This window comes from Diprion similis, chromosome 3 (assembly GCF_021155765.1).
Source record: "Diprion similis isolate iyDipSimi1 chromosome 3, iyDipSimi1.1, whole genome shotgun sequence".
In the NCBI taxonomy this organism is placed as follows: Eukaryota; Metazoa; Arthropoda; class Insecta; order Hymenoptera; family Diprionidae; genus Diprion; species Diprion similis.
In genome coordinates, this window is record NC_060107.1 from 15,160,886 (window position 1) to 15,179,272 (window position 18,387).

General features: G+C 36.1%; 3 protein-coding genes across 3 annotated transcripts; 2 read left to right on the top strand and 1 right to left on the bottom strand.

Moving 5' to 3' along the window:
* Nucleotides 1-980: 980 nt before the first annotated feature.
* LOC124404011 (arylsulfatase B-like) lies at nt 981-9,433 on the bottom strand. The gene is made up of 8 exons (XM_046877813.1): nt 9,093-9,433; nt 6,069-6,228; nt 5,603-5,829; nt 4,998-5,238; nt 4,164-4,321; nt 3,258-3,552; nt 2,566-2,873; nt 981-2,005 (listed from the first exon to the last, which is right to left on the bottom strand). The coding sequence occupies exons 1-8, from the start codon at nt 9,237-9,239 to the stop codon at nt 1,772-1,774; spliced, it is 1,770 nt and encodes a 589-aa protein (XP_046733769.1). The 5' UTR covers nt 9,240-9,433; the 3' UTR covers nt 981-1,771.
* A 4,690-nt stretch (nt 9,434-14,123) lies between these two features.
* LOC124404686 (armadillo repeat-containing protein 7) lies at nt 14,124-15,800 on the top strand. Its single transcript, XM_046879018.1, has 4 exons — nt 14,124-14,256; nt 14,535-14,702; nt 14,869-15,177; nt 15,260-15,800. Exons 1-4 carry the CDS (start codon nt 14,148-14,150, stop codon nt 15,736-15,738), a joined length of 1,065 nt encoding a protein of 354 aa, XP_046734974.1. The 5' UTR covers nt 14,124-14,147; the 3' UTR covers nt 15,739-15,800.
* A 627-nt stretch (nt 15,801-16,427) lies between these two features.
* Nucleotides 16,428-18,204, top strand: LOC124404878 (follicle cell protein 3C-1). The gene is made up of 4 exons (XM_046879350.1): nt 16,428-16,497; nt 16,711-16,998; nt 17,178-17,249; nt 17,521-18,204. Exons 2-4 carry the CDS (start codon nt 16,720-16,722, stop codon nt 17,632-17,634), a joined length of 465 nt encoding a protein of 154 aa, XP_046735306.1. The 5' UTR covers nt 16,428-16,497; nt 16,711-16,719; the 3' UTR covers nt 17,635-18,204.
* Nucleotides 18,205-18,387: the final 183 nt, after the last annotated feature.

Consider the following 18,387-nt stretch of genomic DNA (forward strand, 5'->3'; position numbering starts at 1 on the left):
GGTGAAACTCAGCTAACAGCTACACAACGTATTTCTGTCTATGGCCACTGGACACGGCTGGTCGACTGACAAAATACCACGCGTTCTAATAAATAAAGATATGTAAAATCTGTGTTGCGTTATCAGCACCTTTCGAATCCGGGACTGAACTCGACAATCTTTATGGAAAATTTAAACGACGCGCATATTTTTTATTCTATTGCGTAAAGGCATTTTAATAACCGAATAAAAATGTAACGTCGGTAAAAATAACTAGTTTTTGTTTAGCAATGCACAATTCTGAATTTTTAAATATTATAAACTTCAGATTTGAAATTTGCGACCCCGAAAATACGGAGATCGACAATTTCCTCATTAAATTAAAAACTGTAATAAATGTCGAAAAGTAGAAAAAAAAACTTTTGTAAAGCTGTTAAAGAAGAACGATTCTCTTCTGGAAATTTTTTTCACATTTTCAAATTTCCTGTTTGTAAGAAACCTCACCGCCTTTTTGTTACTTGAAAATTTGATCTTTACTGCAAATTTTTTACTCTTACCCATTTCAATAAAACTTGGCAGCAACAAACAGAATCAAAATAAAAAATTTGATAAACCAAATTAATTGAAGAAAAAAAATCATTCAATGCAAGCATTGAACTGAACAACGTATCTATCACGTATGCGCATGCAGTCAACTATAGTTCAATGTAATTCGTGTACCGATTAGCGAACGACTGCACCTTGAAATATGCAGTGTTTGTAATAATTTCGTAAGATATAACTTGCGATTAACTTGAATACTTGTTTACCTTGTAACTTTTATAATGCTGTATATAATAATAGGTATATAATACATGAGGTGAGAAAAATAGATTTATACCGAATATATAAATATTATATACTTTGCATGATGAATAATATTTACAAAAATTTCTACCGTAATATAATATGTATAAAATTACATAACAATACAAAATATTAGTATATATTCATATGTTTATAAATTTAAGAACCTGAAATCCGTGCACTTTAATGTCATAAATTATTCCACGTCAATCATCAAAAAGGCTACACCAAGCGTCGATTTGCACAATCTACGATGTAGCTGTATATAATACAATATGATCAATCAGTTTTTTAATAACTTTACAGCTGCTAATTTGTCAAAATTACAAATCCAGACATGCGCTGAATTCTGTAATCGACTCATCATTTGTTTCCTGGACAAATTATTCGTACACTTGTATACGATATTCTGATAACTTAGCTGTAGCTGTGCCTAATTACAAAGATTCATGCTCTAACTTTTTTCGATGATTAAAAAGTATCTGTCTCGGTCACTGACAATCAACGTTGCTACATTCAAGCAGTGAGCTCTCTGCACAGTTTACAAGTTATACAATAAATATATTATTATATTAATATTATTATTATTATCATTATTATTATACATAATAGATATATCCGGCACGAAACGCTGACATATATGCAATAGGTATAATATATATGTAGATATAAATATGAGGTGCAAATAAGTAATATAAAGTCATTTAGGCATGAAAAATTAATTATAATAAGTTGTGGTTAGGTGATTATATTATAGTTGATTGTAATTTCAATCGTCATCGACAAAATTGATTTCCACTAGTTCCTCCTTTTCCTCGTTTCGTTCATTGTTCTTGCTTTGTTGTGGAGAATTAAGATGATCGCCTTTTGCGTAGTTCTGAGCGCCATCTTTGTGAGAGGAGCGGAAGTTGGAGATTGTATTTTTCGCGGGAAACGTGTCCCTCAGTCAAAGAAATGCGCGGAGACCGACAACCAGCAAAACCATTCCCATGTGGGCGCAGATTGCGATCGTACTAACCGCTGCCCCGCATTTTGTGTAAGCGTATGCTCCGGGGCTTAACCAAGACTGCCAGGTGCCGTTAAAACTGCGAGGGTCCGCGTGCCAGTCGACCGGTATCAGAGCCTGTTTCTCCAAGTAGTTGGCGTACCTCTCCAGGAAAAGATCCAGCTCCGATACTATCTAAACTCGAAAGTGTCGAAGATTAGAACGACCAAAAATAATCGATTTTCTATTGAATAGATTGTTTTTCCCGATTAATCGACTACAATCGATTACTTTTTCAATTCGATTAATCGACTATAATCGATTATTTTTCAAATTCGATTAATCGACCAACTCGATTATTTTTCCTCACAATCGGTTTGTCGTTTTTTACTCCTATGAATGACGCAATACAATATCGATTTATTTGATTAGAGTATCAATTATTAATGCACCGTTTCGATAACATACGAAGTAATCGATTTATCGATTAATTTTTACCGATTCAATCCAGTCGTGTTCAATTGTTTTTCTGGACTCGATTAATCGATGCTTAATAATTTTAACAATTTTTAGGTAAACAATTTTTTTCAATGTCCTCTTATCATATCTGAGAGTACAACATGTGACCAGTATTTCAACTGAATAATAATAACCGACAATTTAGCCCGAAAGAAGAATCATTTGTATAACTTGTGTACATTGTATTGCAAATGGAAACGGGTACGGAAATTTTATCATGCAACTGTATTACCCACCTTAGGAAAATCTTTGGCAATGTTCTTCGTCTCGCAAGGATCGTTAATAATATCAAAGAGGCACTCCGTCTCATTGCAGGTGTCAAAGTGTGACTTCCGAAACGGACCGGGATATACGGTGCACTCGATGGTGGCGTTGAGCCGAAGAGGAATCATGGCACTGTGCTGAGTGATTGGACCCCCGAGGTAAGTAGTTATTGTTTTCGAAACTGCGCTACCGATAACCAAACTGGTATTATAAACTACATTTCGCATATCACGACCAGATTCTCCCTGATATCCGTCGTAGAATCCCCGGTTGAAAGAACCTGAAATAGATAGAGAGCTCTAATAAAAAGTGGGTTTCAAATGATAGGCCTGGAACTTTTCTGTTTTAGCAACTGATTCAGCAAGTCGTATTTTATTCATCCGAAAAATAGAATTGCTTGGAATGATTAAAACCGATAGAGTTTACGTGATCGCGGTTGTATCAGCTTTGAGAAAGGTTCGTAAAATTTATAAAAAAACATGTAAGACGTGGGTTTCAAAGCGAGTGCAAATCAGCTGCAGTTAAATTTTTGAACTGTTTTTATTGATTCCACGAGACCAGTGATCAGGAACCCTCGATTCTTTCAATTTTTAAAGAGATTCCGTTACTTCAAGAAAAAGTATAAAATATGATTTGTTGAATGAGTCAATTATTAGTTATAAACCTCGAAGGAGTTTGAAACGGCCTTGTATCGCCGCCTCGGTTTGGGAAACCTCATCGATGTTCAACAGTAGCGAATTCCGAACTTTTCCACTATTTTCGGTACTGAAGCTCGGCCACTGATTCACACCATCGATGTCACCCAAATGCTCAATATCACCACCAGCTGCTGCATATAGAGTCGGAAGCCAGTCCGTTATGTGTATCAGTTGCTCTGAAACCCGCATCGTATCGTAGAGCCGCGGTGACCAAACTGCAGCAACCCCTCGGACTCCGCCTTCGTACAGGGTGTACTTTGTCTATGCGAGTTGTGATGGTAAATTGTTTTATTTGTTTACAACATTTGTTTCTTATTATCTCGAGCAAAACAAAACTTGATAGCTTTTACGACTAAATTTCTAAGATTTCTTAATTCCTAAAATCCCAAAAAAGCCATTTTGTAGCATGTAGAAGCACTATGGCGATTGGATTCTCTGCAGGAATTTTTTTTTTTTTAATCTACTTTATCATCGAAATTGATAGGTATTATCAAATTTTGGGAAAGCAATATTAAAAATTGAAAAACAGTTCACATATAAATATGGATACTGACTTGCAAAAAGTACTATTAAAAGAAGTCAAACACGAGTCCATTGTCATGGCCGTCACATTTTAATATAAAAGTAATTTTTTATCGCATATTGCACTCTACGCTGACTTAATGTCACGGAACAAAGGTGTAACAGATAGCACGATCTTTTTATAAGTGTCTTACTATTTGCTAAATGACCCCAAAACAATCAGCTGATCGTCACCCCGACGCCATATTACCAAGCTGTTTTCTGTTCATCTCTATTCATTTTTTTTCCTTTAATTTGTATGTAAGCTTCACCTCAAACGTTTATAACAATTTTGTATTGCTTTAACTTACACCACGGAGCGGCCAGTTAGAACCGAAATTACGGAACTCGCCGACGGAAGCAGCGCCGTTGTCAGTCATAAACAGGATCAACGAATCCCTTAACATATGCTGGGATCCTAAGGCTGCCACGATTTGGCCTACTGAATCATCAAGGCGACTGACCATCGCTGAAACAATTTGTACGATATTCTAGGCATCAGAACCTAAGACTGATATAGCATAATGATAAAATTTTACGAAGAATAATTTGGAAATGTTATGTACCATGTTTACTATTTTTATTCTCCGTTACTGCGCATCTAAAAACGATTTTCCAAATCATTACTATTGTTATTGTTAATTTAATCAGATTGTAACACGGAGTAGCAGGAAGGAGACAACACTCAAGCAGCGCTCAGCTCAAAAGTTGGTCCAGTTTTTTGGGCAACGTAGGATGAATTGTCAAGGTGCGATTTAAGCGCCCCTTGCGGTGTAAGCTCGTATGGCGCTGTTCCCCCTTCCCCCTATGATATTACGATTCGCTGTTTGCCACCTTTTCTTCGGATTTAATGTTGGTTGAGGTTGGAAAAGCAATTACTCGGTTTTCACTTACTTCAAATGCGTATTTTACGAATTTACGAAGTATGTTTATAGCATAGAGGTTTATAGGTTACGATCGCTGCTCATCTTTTTTTACATAGTAAAGCGAAAAGTTTACTTTTCCCGTATGAGGCGCTCAAATCGCATTCAGACGATTCTTCTTACGTTACCTCAAAACTGGGGACAAGTTTTATCGCAGAGTGTTGTCTGATTCTCTCTTTCCTACTACTCTGTGGATTGTAGAATATCCGGACATCTACATACCAGCAAAAATCCGACGGTTAGATTCTCGGATGTGTTTGAATTCATCGGTCCATAAGTCTTCTCGAGGAACTTCGAGAGGCGGGTGAACCGCTAAGTGAGAAACTTGAAGATAAAGAGGACGAGATGGGTCATGTGCTCTTATTACCCGAATTGCCTCGTCAGTGAATAAATCCGTAGCATAATCGCCCTGAGATTCCCAGTCCGGCTCCATTCCTCGGTGCATATCGAACCCACTCAAATTCTGCAACGAAATATAACAACCATAAAAATAGTCATTACAATCAAACCCTCCATCCCCTTTCAGATAGGCCCCCATAAGCGATTAGCTTGTGCAGGGTAAGGAAGGGATGGGTTTGTAACCATTCGTTCTCCTTCATTGAATTGACACAGAGTAAAATACGTGTAGTGTAGTTAAAAAACATAAAAATTTAAATACGGTTTCGTCAGTGCGAAGTGAATTTCCTACCGTCAGATGACATCTTTAATTATTTTCGATCCCAATATATTCCAATATTTCAAAGATGTTTTAAAATCCCAGAAAGAATTCATTAAACGAATCACTGAATAATAAGTTACGATAACAATTAGCTGCGAGTTTTTATCACCTGTTGCTTGTATTTGTGATCAAAATAAGTGATGTGGCTGTTGTAAAATCCGAGGAACGAATCAAAACCGCGGTGCATCGGCGTGTGCTGTGGCGTGTGATAACCAACGTGCCATTTTCCTATTAGTCTCGTTACGTAACCGATCTCCTTCAAGCGTTCTGGCAAAGTGTGCACGTTTAGTGGAATACCACGTGGTTCTCCACCCTTAATTCCAGCACCCTGCATCCCTGAAAAAAATTATTTGATTATAAAAAAATATTGACTGGTAATACTCACAAGATTTAGGAATAATTTTCATAATACATACACGTATAAAATTGTGTTTCAATATACGATAGGTATAGACTTTGTTTATCATTATTGTTGCCAAATTTGAATTCAAATAAGAGTTATTATTTTGAATTGTTCTGTCCGCTTCAAGCGATAATAATAATCATTATCATATTAAATTATGGTAGAAACTTACCCATACGGATGGGATATCGTCCAGTGAGAAAAGCAGCTCTAGAGGGTGTGCATGAAGGCAGAGTGTAGTGCCGATTGAGGATTATTCCATTGTAGGCAAGAGCGTCTATATTCGGCGTTGGGATTTGGTCTGACCCGTGAAATCCAACATCATTCCAACCCTGAAGAAAGACAATGATTTGAAAAGTAGGTAAAAAATATATCACAAAATTCCCGAGTAATTCAAACTTGAAGTTGGGAATAGGTGAGAATTAAAATCAATCATGTTGGCGCTATATTGTTTAGTAAAGTTGGCGGAATTGAAATTGGATGCGTAGATAACTTTTCACCGCTCTAAATGACAAATTGAAAATGAAATAAGTTGTGCAACATATGTATATATATACGCGTGTAATTATTACATATTGCAGGCAAACAAACAACGGAAAGACGAAGAATTATGAGAAGGAGAAAGAAAGGAGGATTGAATTAAAGACAGAGTGGCAATTACGTAACCTAAATGAATTTCGTCATCACTTTGCAGGAATTTTATTTGTTTGGCTCGCCGTGAGTCAGACGCCCGTGTCTGCGGATAATCTTCCTCATTGCACGTGCCTCTTCTCCTTCGCCCTGGATGCGTGGGCGGCGGTTCTAACATAAGTAAACTAGTAGAAGCCTCCGCATCTTAAGAGGTAATTGCCTTAACTCGGCGTGCATTATTAATCCGAGTCGTGAGTCGTGTACCTACGGCCTACCTCAGACTCTCTGAATAATAATACACCAGAGAATATTAAACTCGCAGTTAACAATGAGACGGAATGCTCCTTGATCTCCGCGGCAAATCCCCATTCATGGCGCATCATATGTATGCACCTAGTAAACAACCCTATCGTCCCAAAGCAGCAGGGCACCGGGGTTCCATGTCTAATAATTTGGCATGAAAAATTTGGAGACTCGGCTGAAGATTCGTCAGAATGCTAAGAGTTTTCTGCGTTCAATGAACCACTTTCTGCTTTACAGTTCTACCAAATTTTCCACTCGAATCATCGGCTGCAATGCGATCAGTCAGTGAAAAGATTTTTGACATCAAGAAAATTTCTTAAAGTCCGATATAATTTTTAAATTACCGTGACACTTGGACAAGTTTTTATTTCATTTGAAATATTATGTAGTTCACCCTTCTGTCTTCAACATAAATAAATCAGTTTTTTGTTTTAGCAAAAAGATCATCAACTGTATGTATTCCTACAAAATATTTATTTCAAAGAACAATTTAATTTGTTGAATTGAAACAAATTTTTTTTTACATCAAATAAACTCTTGCAAACAATAATTTTTTTTTAAACCAAAAAATTGTTATTTGTTACTTTTTGCGAAATTAAATACAACTTTGTTTACTTTGAACACATCTATGATTCAAATTGAACGAATTAGAGAATTATATTTTTTACAGTAAATATAACCTCTTCTCTAAGTATTTGAGACCAAGGGACGACCTCGACCATTGTTAATGGTGAACAAAATTATTCGCAACTACCACAATGTTCGAGGAACTTCAATTTTTCGAATACAAGTACACTCGGAAAGCTTCAACGACTGTGTGAAATTTTTTTTTTTTTTAAATTGTCACGATGTTGACGGATCTTTTACCACAAACTGAAAATTGATTACGAAAAAAATTATTCTAAAACCACGCATTTGAACATATAACATGATTCAAAATCTGGTTAAATAGTAAACGACGGTTGATTAAACGCAGAACATCCTAAACTTTTACTCTAGTATTTGTTTCGTGGAATTATAAAATTTTGAACTCAAGTGCTCTAATTTAGATTGATGAATTTTCAAACTCCAAGGTCAAACATGTTAGTGTGTACCCTTAATATTATGGTGCAACGCTCCAATCATCGTGTTTTGAGATGAGATGATTTTAAGAACAAAAAACATTCATGTCCCTAAAGAATGATAAAATTGACCTTACAAATCCGGTAATGAACTTGTTTACTCTGCAAAGTGACTTTTAATATTCAAGTGAGCCTTATCCTCTTGACCTCTCTATACCGTCTATTTTTTTTTTTCAAATAAAACATTATTTTTAATTTATCTATTTATAATTTTTAATAACCGTTTGCGCGTAATCTGTTACATCCGGCCCGGAAGTCACTCAACATAATAACTAATTAAAAATACATCGTGTTAGCTGCTGCACGGTTGTTCTCCCACTTTCACCATATCCGTAGCCCACTATCCACCCCATAAATTAACGGCAACCTACGTAAGAAGACTCGCAATTCAAATTATCCACTTCCAAATATTGAAATGTCATTTTGGCTCTAAATTAAAAGGTCTAAAGGAAGCGTCCGTAAATTGCGTCATCGAATTTTGAGGGTTTTAGCCTTTCCCTCCCCACGCGTAGTATTTATTCAACACCGGGCTAATGAAAATTTTTTTCTTTCTCAATTTCGCTTTTTGCATGTGATGTCATAATTTTTATGCTCCCATCTCCCGCCCGCTGGTCATAATCTAACACCCCTGAAATCGATGACGTAATTTATGAACGCCCCCAAAAGACGGGAGTGTCATTATCTTATGGACAAGTTTCTCAGCATCGCAGGAACATGTGTCATTATATTGCGCATGTGCAAAAAGAAGCTCTGATGTATTTCATTTGTGCGCATGCACCAACCTCGTTTTACCGTACAGTTCAGAAAAGGAGCACTTTACGTACGCTCCACAGCCTTCGAAAATCGAGCTTTCCAACCAGGTGTTGAAAAAAAAAAATACAAAACATTACTGGTAGGCGAAGTTAAAATATACTCTAAAATAAATATGGCTGCTTTAAGCTACTTGAAATTTTATTTCGGATCCACGATCGTTTTCGATATTTGGTAGCTAACAAGCGATATTGCACGACAGAAACAATGATGACAAGAGTAACTTGAATATCATTTCAAAGTCGGGAAAACTGAGAATGTAGCCTGAAAAGTTCAGATGAAACATTGAAATGCCAATGGTTCCCTCTTAAGAATTGTAATCACGGGCTTACCAAATCATCAGCCATGATGACAATGATGTGAAGAGGGGTGGTATACTCTATAGGTTCGCGTCTGTAATAGTCGCGATAAGGTTCGCAGGAGACGAAGGCGAGTACGAGCGAAGCGAAGCTCGCTAATTCCGCAAATCGCAGCACCATGATTTTACTCGATATCTGGTTTTAATTTGATAATTGTAATCACCCTCCAGAAATAATGATAAAATTATAGAAATAATACATAAACACTGTTTCAATTCAAACTTGGAATAATCGACACCTCAGGTAACGATGCACTTCAAGACCAACTGCACGCGGATATGAGAAAGCTCTTTGCTAAGGGCCGCCAAGCTTATATAGCAAAAGGCGGCAGGAAGATGGGGATATCTGCGTATGAATGAACCCAAAGACGTAAGGTGGGGATCTGTCAGAGAAGAAGCTAAGCTCGTATGTGGCTAATGACTCGGACAATCAGCAAAATACGTGCTCCGGTGCTCGGTCAACTTCATTGAATATGTACGTGCAACCTGAGACCTGCCCGAGACCGCTTCTCATACTATGATCTTGCCCCATTTCTTATCCTTGTCGTTTTTATTTCTCGTTCCTGTTTGTTTCAATTTATTACTCTTCTACTTCTTCTTCTTCTTTTTCTCACTGCAATCGCACGTCCAACCACGTCTCATTGACATTCCAAGAACATTTTTAAAGAAAAGCTCACTAGGAAGCAAGTGTCTTCATTGTATCTATAGGAAGCTATAAATCCGTGTCAACCATAAACTGGCGCACACATTTTACTGTATTCATTGATTGATTCGTGAATTGTTGAGATTAATTACCAGCTGGCGCGATCCAGATTTTGCAATTGACTTATCAAACTTATCATCACTTGCGCAAGTGACAATCAAGCAAGTGACGTAATAGGGTGTTTTTTTTATCAATTCTTTTATACGAAAGCAATCATTCAAACGGACAATAGTAAACAAAACAATTTTCTAAGTAGTAATAAAAAAAAGTTCTCGCATGGGAGCAGAGGTGAATTTTAAATCCCAATTATGAGATTCTCCGCAACAGATGCGTGAGAATTCGTTTAATTTCAGTTGCAACCGATTTTCGGGAAGGTTTAGAGACCAGTGAATGAAGAAAACGAAACCTCCTAACTCTTCGGTCGAAGATTAATTCAATTTAATTGAAAAGATATTCAATTTCAAATTTGTTTGCTTATCCGGAGAATTTGAATTCCATAACTCAGAAAGAACACAATGTTACCCCTACTTCAAATCAGTGTTGCCAAGTCGGATTCTCGTAAACCCGTTAGAGTCCTTATCAAATCCCGCCAAAAACTGCTAAACTTGTTTGCACTATTTCCCACCAAAAATCACCGAACAAGCTAGGTTTTACGCAAAAAAAAACACCAAAACTCAAAAACCGAACTCGATAAACCAATCAAGAGGCGTACATAAAACCCAACGAAAACGAGCATGCTAGCAAAACCAAATTCGAAAATCGGCGTCTAAACCGAAATAACAGTTACCGGGAATAAGAGGTAAGGATGGATTGGAGTCTACAATGTCCGTATGCGAATCCGTAGTCGCTAATTCAGTAAAGAGTCAAAGGATAAGGAAACCTGTACAACGGTTTCCAATCGATGCTGTAAACTATAGTATACAGGTATCCTTACTCTTCAACGTTTTACTGAAATGGTATAGGAAACGTTGATGTTAAATTAAAAAATTAATTTTTTATACATTCGAGTTTTTATTTGGTCTGTTTAATGTTTGTTCATTTGGGGTTATGTCTGGATGTTGGGTTTGTTTATTTAACCGGTTGAACAGTATTGTATCATATATGTACAAAAGAATTAAAACTGCGCCAATCCTGGTATTGTATCATATGTGTACAAACTTGAATAACTTTCCCAAATTTCAATCTATTTGGACAATAATTTATAGATAACTGTTTTTTGGTATGCTCTATTCGACTGATCAATCAGATTTATTACACTCAAAATCTTGACCTAAAAATTACCCAAATCATATATAATTATTCTACACTCTTTAAAGTACATACTTTTTAAGTGATCGTATGATTGTAAAACTTTTACTCCGAGATTTTTTGGGTTGCCAACTATGAATACGCTATCTGAATCGTGGAATTCTAAATGGCGGATACTGAAATGTAAATAAACAAAAATGGCAATCATGAATTTTTAGGAATTTACATTTTGGCGTTCACGTCGTTCGGATCTACCATTTGAACTTCATGAATCTGACACTGGATTTTTATTTGTACATACTATCGAGAATTGGAGGAACTGAAGCATTTCAACCTCAACCCTTATTTTTACCCCTTAAATATGGTGCAAAGCAAAAACTAAATTCAAAAATGGAATCGACAACACCAAAAACCCCCTTAAAACAGATTTTTGTGTATGCTAGTTAAGAATATGCTTCTACCAAGTTTTGGCACAAAAACTCTAAAATACCCTACCAGTCAGCTGGTTAAGATCATATTTGACTTGTTATTTGGGTTTATATCTGATTTTAGTTTTAGTTTAATTGGTTTCATATTTGACTGTGAGTTTAGTGTATTTGCTTTTGTGATTTTTCCATTATGTGCATTTGAATTTTTGGAGGTAAAAAAATTGTATAAGAATCAATTTGTAAAAAAAAAAAAGTCAAACCATCAAATTTCCTGGTATAAATGTAAAATTACGAATACCACCAAATTTCCCACTAATAAAACCAAACTTACAATTAGACCATATACCGTATGGAGGAAGCCTAGTATTACCCTCGTTGCACAGGGCCCCGGCACCCTGGGTTTGTTGAACATACATTCTAAGTCTGTAAACACTGCTCTGTGTCCTTGCAACTTAGAGCTTATACAGTATATAACTCGATATATAAATATATGTATATATATATATATATATATAACTCAATTTCTCTGACTACCTGTGTTGAGTTTACTTTACTACTATATATAAATATATATATATGTGGGCGCATTAGTGAGACAAAAAGCCTCAAGCACTGTACAATTACGAATAGGTATACGGACGTACACTAGATTGGTTCGGTAAACCATTACGGGCTGACAGATGGCGCTAATAGTTTGATGGTAATAAAACCGAGCTGTTATCAGCCGAATAGCTTAGAAGTGAGTCGGTCCGCGTACGATACGCATCGGCTCCTGCGCCTCCCAGTTTTTGTGCGCTCTGAACTCGGGGCTGAAGGGATGAGTACCCACGATGCTAATATCGCTACCACATATACAGGGTGTCCCAGACTAAAGTGCAAAAATTGATAGGGGTTGTAGAGAAGGCCGAACTGAGTGAATTAACCCAAAGAACTTGTGGTCTCCGAAGTCGCGTTTGCGAGATACGACCGGTCAAAAAAGACCTGCTAAGCGCCGACATGTAGGCAACCGAATGTAGTACCGAATCAGGCAGCGATGAGCGGTCTTCTTGATGCGCGTTTGACTATCAACGCGAAACATAACACGCTCAAATTCACAAGTTTCAAACAGAAACACTCTTGACATTAAATTTTGCCGGCGGTGTGTGTGCTTGATTGCCTAAATGCCGGCGTTTAGCGACACTTTTTTGACCGTATCTCGCGAAGGCGGCGCGGAAGACCACATGTTCTTTGGGTTAATTCACTCAGTTCGACCTCCTCTACAACCCCTATCAATTTTTGCACTTTAGTCTGGGACACCCTGTATGTATATATATATATATATATACATTTTAATTACTTATATCTATTACTTTTCAAGTTTTAAAGTTTAACATATTTAGAAGTTTTTACGGTATATGTTAAAATGTGTATTGCTAAATATGTATATTTTTACATGCATTTATATTACTTATAAATATTACGATTCATTTATTACCGATTATTTATATTACTCATTTATAACCGATGACCTAGGCACCTGTTCCGTTCGGTTTCTTTTCCGTTTTGACCGTTGACCGTTGTCCCGCTCATACGCAGTCTGATCAAGTTATTTTTGGTACATTTTAATTAAAACAACTTTAATGGAGAAGTGGGAGGTTAGGAGAAAAAGACTAACATGTGTACTGTGCCTACGTATAAAAAATGGGCTGATGACGTTTTTTTTTCTAATTTCAATGTCCTGTATATAAGGTTAGTTTCGCTTTTTCGCCAATTGAATGTTACCTTTTTGTACAATACAAGCACGTTTCCTTTGCTTGAAAGGTACGCAAGAGGCCTATATTTTTTTTTATATATACGTTTAAATCTTGCCTTGCGTCACATCGCAAGCTGTTTGTAACATTTCATTCGTTCCGTAGATGAATTAATAAATATATCAGTCTTGAAGATGACTCAAATCCAGAGTCGAAACGTTGACATCAAATTGGTTTGTTGTTAATTAAAAGACCTACATATCCAAGAATTCATTCTACATTAATACAAGGTGGTCAAGACTATTTCATACATATTACGATTCAGTCAGCGCACATTTACAAATTAGATTTTTACATTTAAAAATACGTTAACTTGAGATTAATGACTCGTTTCAATAACCTGACCCCCTAGTGCATTTGCATGTCTAAGATATGTTCTTCGGATTACAATATCGCCGCAGTGCTTGGGGCACTCAATTAACATAAGTACGCTCTTGCCGTGGAAAGAGAGAAGTACTCGTCATACTATGTCTCTTTTTTTCGCCGGCTCGGTGACACTTTTTCCGCCACCAGGCTTGCTCCATACTGTATATGCTCTAAGAAACCAAATTGCTTTGAAAATCGACAAATTTTACGCCAACAGGTAATCAGATAAGTATTCTCACCAAGAATCTTTTAAAACCACCAGATTTAGCGGGAAAATCACCAAGCTGGCAATTCTGATTCGAATTACAAATCCTTTGTACAAATCCAGGAATAATCTGCGCCAGCGCTGCTATCGGCAAGAATTGGAACCATTATTATTCGAAATTCCGGCTGCAACTAGCTTAATGTAGGAAGCGCCGAGTGCCGAGTGGAGCGGGTGGAACTCTTTCTTCCTACCCTCCACATTTCAGGAATTCGGGTTGATTTTGGATATTATGTTTACTAGAAAAGAACAATTGATTGCACGTACAGGAAAGAATAAGGTTGGCCGTTTTGAATTCTTAAAACTTTTGACTAACGAATTCAAAACTTCAAAGTCTAAAGGTAATCGATACTAATATTCTAATTTTTGTGTTGTTGTTATGGTCAAAACGTTTGAGCTTGCATGATTTTTCATTATACAAACAATTCGATGATGTCCATCCACTTCTAATTCTAAACATACAAATATGGAATTCGGTTGAAACAAAAGCACTGAGAGGAATACATGGGAAAGAATTCCTAACCCCAATCTAACTGAGAAGTTCCGAATGACCTATTTTACACCAAATAAATTTGTCGAATACATTATTTACATGTAAAAATTGATTGTACATTCACAGAAGCAAAGACACAGGTGTTGGCTAACTTGGCAAATTTTGCTTACGATCCAATAAACTATGAATATCTACGGAAACTGAAGGTAATCGATCTGTTCCTATATTTACTTTCGGAAGATGACAAAGATTTTGTACGTTTTGCCATCAGCGGAATCTGCAACTTGTGTTTAGGTAATGTTACTTATCGTCAACAAAAACCATCATTGGCAAAAATTATTCTCATACACTTTCAAAAATTTCTACCAAATTACTCAGAATTTAAATTTCAGACAGTTGAATATTTTTGATAATTTTTTCATCACAGATTTCCCACGTAAAACCTAAGTTTTGTTTGCAGATCCAGAGAACAAAGATTACATCGTTCACAGTCAAGGTGTGCAGGCTGTATCGTCTCTGTTGACATCCTCCGACGAAGAGACTGTTCTTTCTGCTACAACAACATTGATGTTCCTGATCTCGCCTTTTTCGAAACCACTCATAACTTCTCCTAAAATTATCGAATCTATGATACATTTCTCAAATAGTTCCAATATTAGAATTAAAAACTTGGCAACTATATTCCTTACAGATTACTGTTCCGATACCGACGTCAAGCACACCAAAGAACATCCAACAGTTTTACCAGTTTCTGCGATTCCACTACCGCATTGAACCAATTTTCATTCTCTAAGAATATTTGTCACAATATTTTGATACTTCAAATCACCAAACGATATTATTTAGCTAATCCATGATGTATAGCAGGCTTTGCACACTCTGCGCAAGGCATTCAAGGTCCTACAGTGCCAATCTTCAGTCGAAATTTGCCTCTAATCGAAGCTTCAAAGCCGGCGATACTATAACTATAACTAAATTGATAACGGAGGATGATATTTTGAGTTTTGCCAAGCTCACTGGCGATTTCAATCCAATTCACATAGATTCTCCTAAGAATATTGTCCACGGAGCATTCCTAAATAGTTTGGTTTCTGGAGTTATTGGTACTAAATTACCAGGTCCTGGGACAATAGTCGTTGAACAGCTAATCAAGTATTTGAATCCTTGTTATACTGGCGATACTGTTTCGATAACTGTTGACGTAATCGCTATAAGGAAAATTATCAGGTGTAAATATCGCTGCATTGCTAACATGGAACGAATTGTTCTTGAAGGTGAAGCTAAACTCATATCGAGTAAGAAGAAAAAGAACATCAGCTTCACGGAGTAGGATTTATATAACTCTTCACTAATTGTGAGCTTCTTGTTATGTAGATGTGTATTATAATAAAAGTAAAAATGTATTATAATACTAATTTTCCTATCAGTACAAATTCACTGGATCGATAAAATCTCGAGAATTAAGTTACTTAATTTTCCCATAGGACAAACATTTCTGTGTTTCTCTAAATCTTTTTTCTCAAAAACTGACATCTCTTTTTACGTTTTCGGAGATTCCTCAAAATGCATTTTCAAAACTTTTGCATTAATTCTGAACATAAAACAATGCTCAGTTAATTAATTATCGCTTCAAATTTAAACAAATTTCTCAGTATTATGTTTCATTACTTACTTTTTCGTATTGTAGACAACAAAATGAGTTAATGTGATTGTTAACACAGTTTGTGGATCTGTTACTTTAGGAACGTGAAAATGGAAGCAAAAAAACGAAAAATGAAAAATTGTTTTGTCACATTTGGAAAAACTATTCGTGAAAATGAAAACATTAATATATTCACGCTTCCTTTACCAATACCAAGGAATCGGACAACAGTTTTTGTGCAGTGCTGAAATTTATTTGTTGGTATTTTGCACAGCAAGCAATTTTTTCCTTCCCTGTTGACCTCATTGTGTAACTGTTGACGCTGACAATTTTGCGGAACTTTGCATTATAAAGCAATCAGCAGGTTTAAAACATATCTGGATAAACGCCAAAAGACTTATTCAAGTCTTAGTCATTCAACTAACAAGTGCCTAATTTCTGCTACAGGTAAGTGAAATTGTGAATTGAAGTAATATGCATTATGTTTTATTTTATTTTTCGGACTTGTCGAGTTATACTTTTGAGAAAGAACACTGATTCGACATTTATCGAATTTTGTATTCGATTATCTATCAAATAGAAACATGTTCTCAGATTTATTACAAATGAAGTTATTTCCTGGCCCTGAATTGTTGTCTCAAATTATTCTTGAGTCTACAGCTTATTACCATGCGCCTACAAATTCTGGCCGTGATTTTGTGTGCGTCGCAAATCTGTGCGGATGAAACGACGCAGACAGCAACGACAAGTAATGTGACAACAACCGATGCTCCTACAACTGAAACAACACCACTCGGCTGTGTTTGCGGAGTATTTTTGAGCGGGCAGTTCAAGAAGGGAAGCAAGGAACAACCTAAAGGAAATCCAGCTCTACTTCACGAACATCCCGATGATTTTCCCTGCTCAATTGTCGGGAACAAACTCTGTACCAACAAATGCCTCGACACTGTTAGTAACCTTTTTGTTGTTCAAAAACCATTAACGGCAATTTAAATTCCTGTTTACTTTTATCTTTTTCTTTTAGTATTCCTTTTTGGTATCAAAAATAGAAAATGAATACATGCGATTATCATTCATTCATCAACTGAATAACTATTTACAATTTTGAATATCGATGACTTTCACAGATTGTGAAGCACCTTCCCAACAGTCCAGCGATTCTCTGCGGATCAATTGATCGTGATTGTCATAAAGAAAGGGTAAGTTTTTGTCAAATAATTGTCTTACATTATCAGAAAATAAAAACAAGCTCATTGATATCTTGATGCAATTTGAAATTAGATAAAATCGGTAATATTGTGTTAGAATTAAATTTTCTTAGCACATGATTTCATAACACTGGTGAAAAGAGAAGACTTATTACGCTTGCTTCAATAACGAAAATGAATTCATATTTTCTACGTCGGTTGGAATTGCAATGTTGTGCGTATAGTACAGTTTCAAATTTTCAATACCACAATTTACTTCCAGGCATACTTGTTCATAAAGAACTGCAAGGATGAATGGATAAACACGAATCTCTCGGCAGGACGTGAATACTGCTGCAAAGATGGATTGCCGTACAAGTGTCCAATTTTAAGCTAATCTGCAAAAGATGACTGTCCATAAAATTGTATCATGCATGCACTTGCATGTTTTTTGCCATTTATAGATAATTGGCTGTTTAATAAAAAATGTCTAACCACAGGCTTCGGAAATGTCCTGTAATTCTTAAACTTCCTAACGTTGCACAATTTCTTCTGGAGTATGTGTGGTAATGTCTGGATCAAAAGCTAAGAAAATAGAAAAACATTTGAAAAATTTCTAGCAGTGTTATTTCTACCAATAATGACGAACGTGAATGAAACCAACACCCCTGTAACGTAATAAAGGCCACTCTGCGTAAATATGAATATATCAACAATGTGAGAAAAGGTTTTTATAATTAGAACCTTCAAAACGATTAAACTCTGGTGTTTTTGATTTGATTCTAATCTCTCAGTTTTGGGCTCATTTTTCTCGTCGGTAGGATTTTCACAAATTGTCTAAAGTACAATCAAAAAAATGTACATTATTGTGCAACTATAATATGCAAATGTAATTCACTAACATCTGTTGTACCTTACTTGAATAAATCTATTTTTATCCACTCTGGAGATCCTGTAACACTTTTTTTAGAGAATCGCTCGAGACCTCTATAGCAAACAAATTAAGCCTAAAAACATTAGCATTGGATAAGAAAACACCAGATTTCAATCCTTTTCAACGTTTTATTTCTAAAAGCTTTTCTCAACCTGTTAATATCAGCTTGCATTATGTTATATGTCCATGCTCAAACTCGAATTTTGTACGTGATAG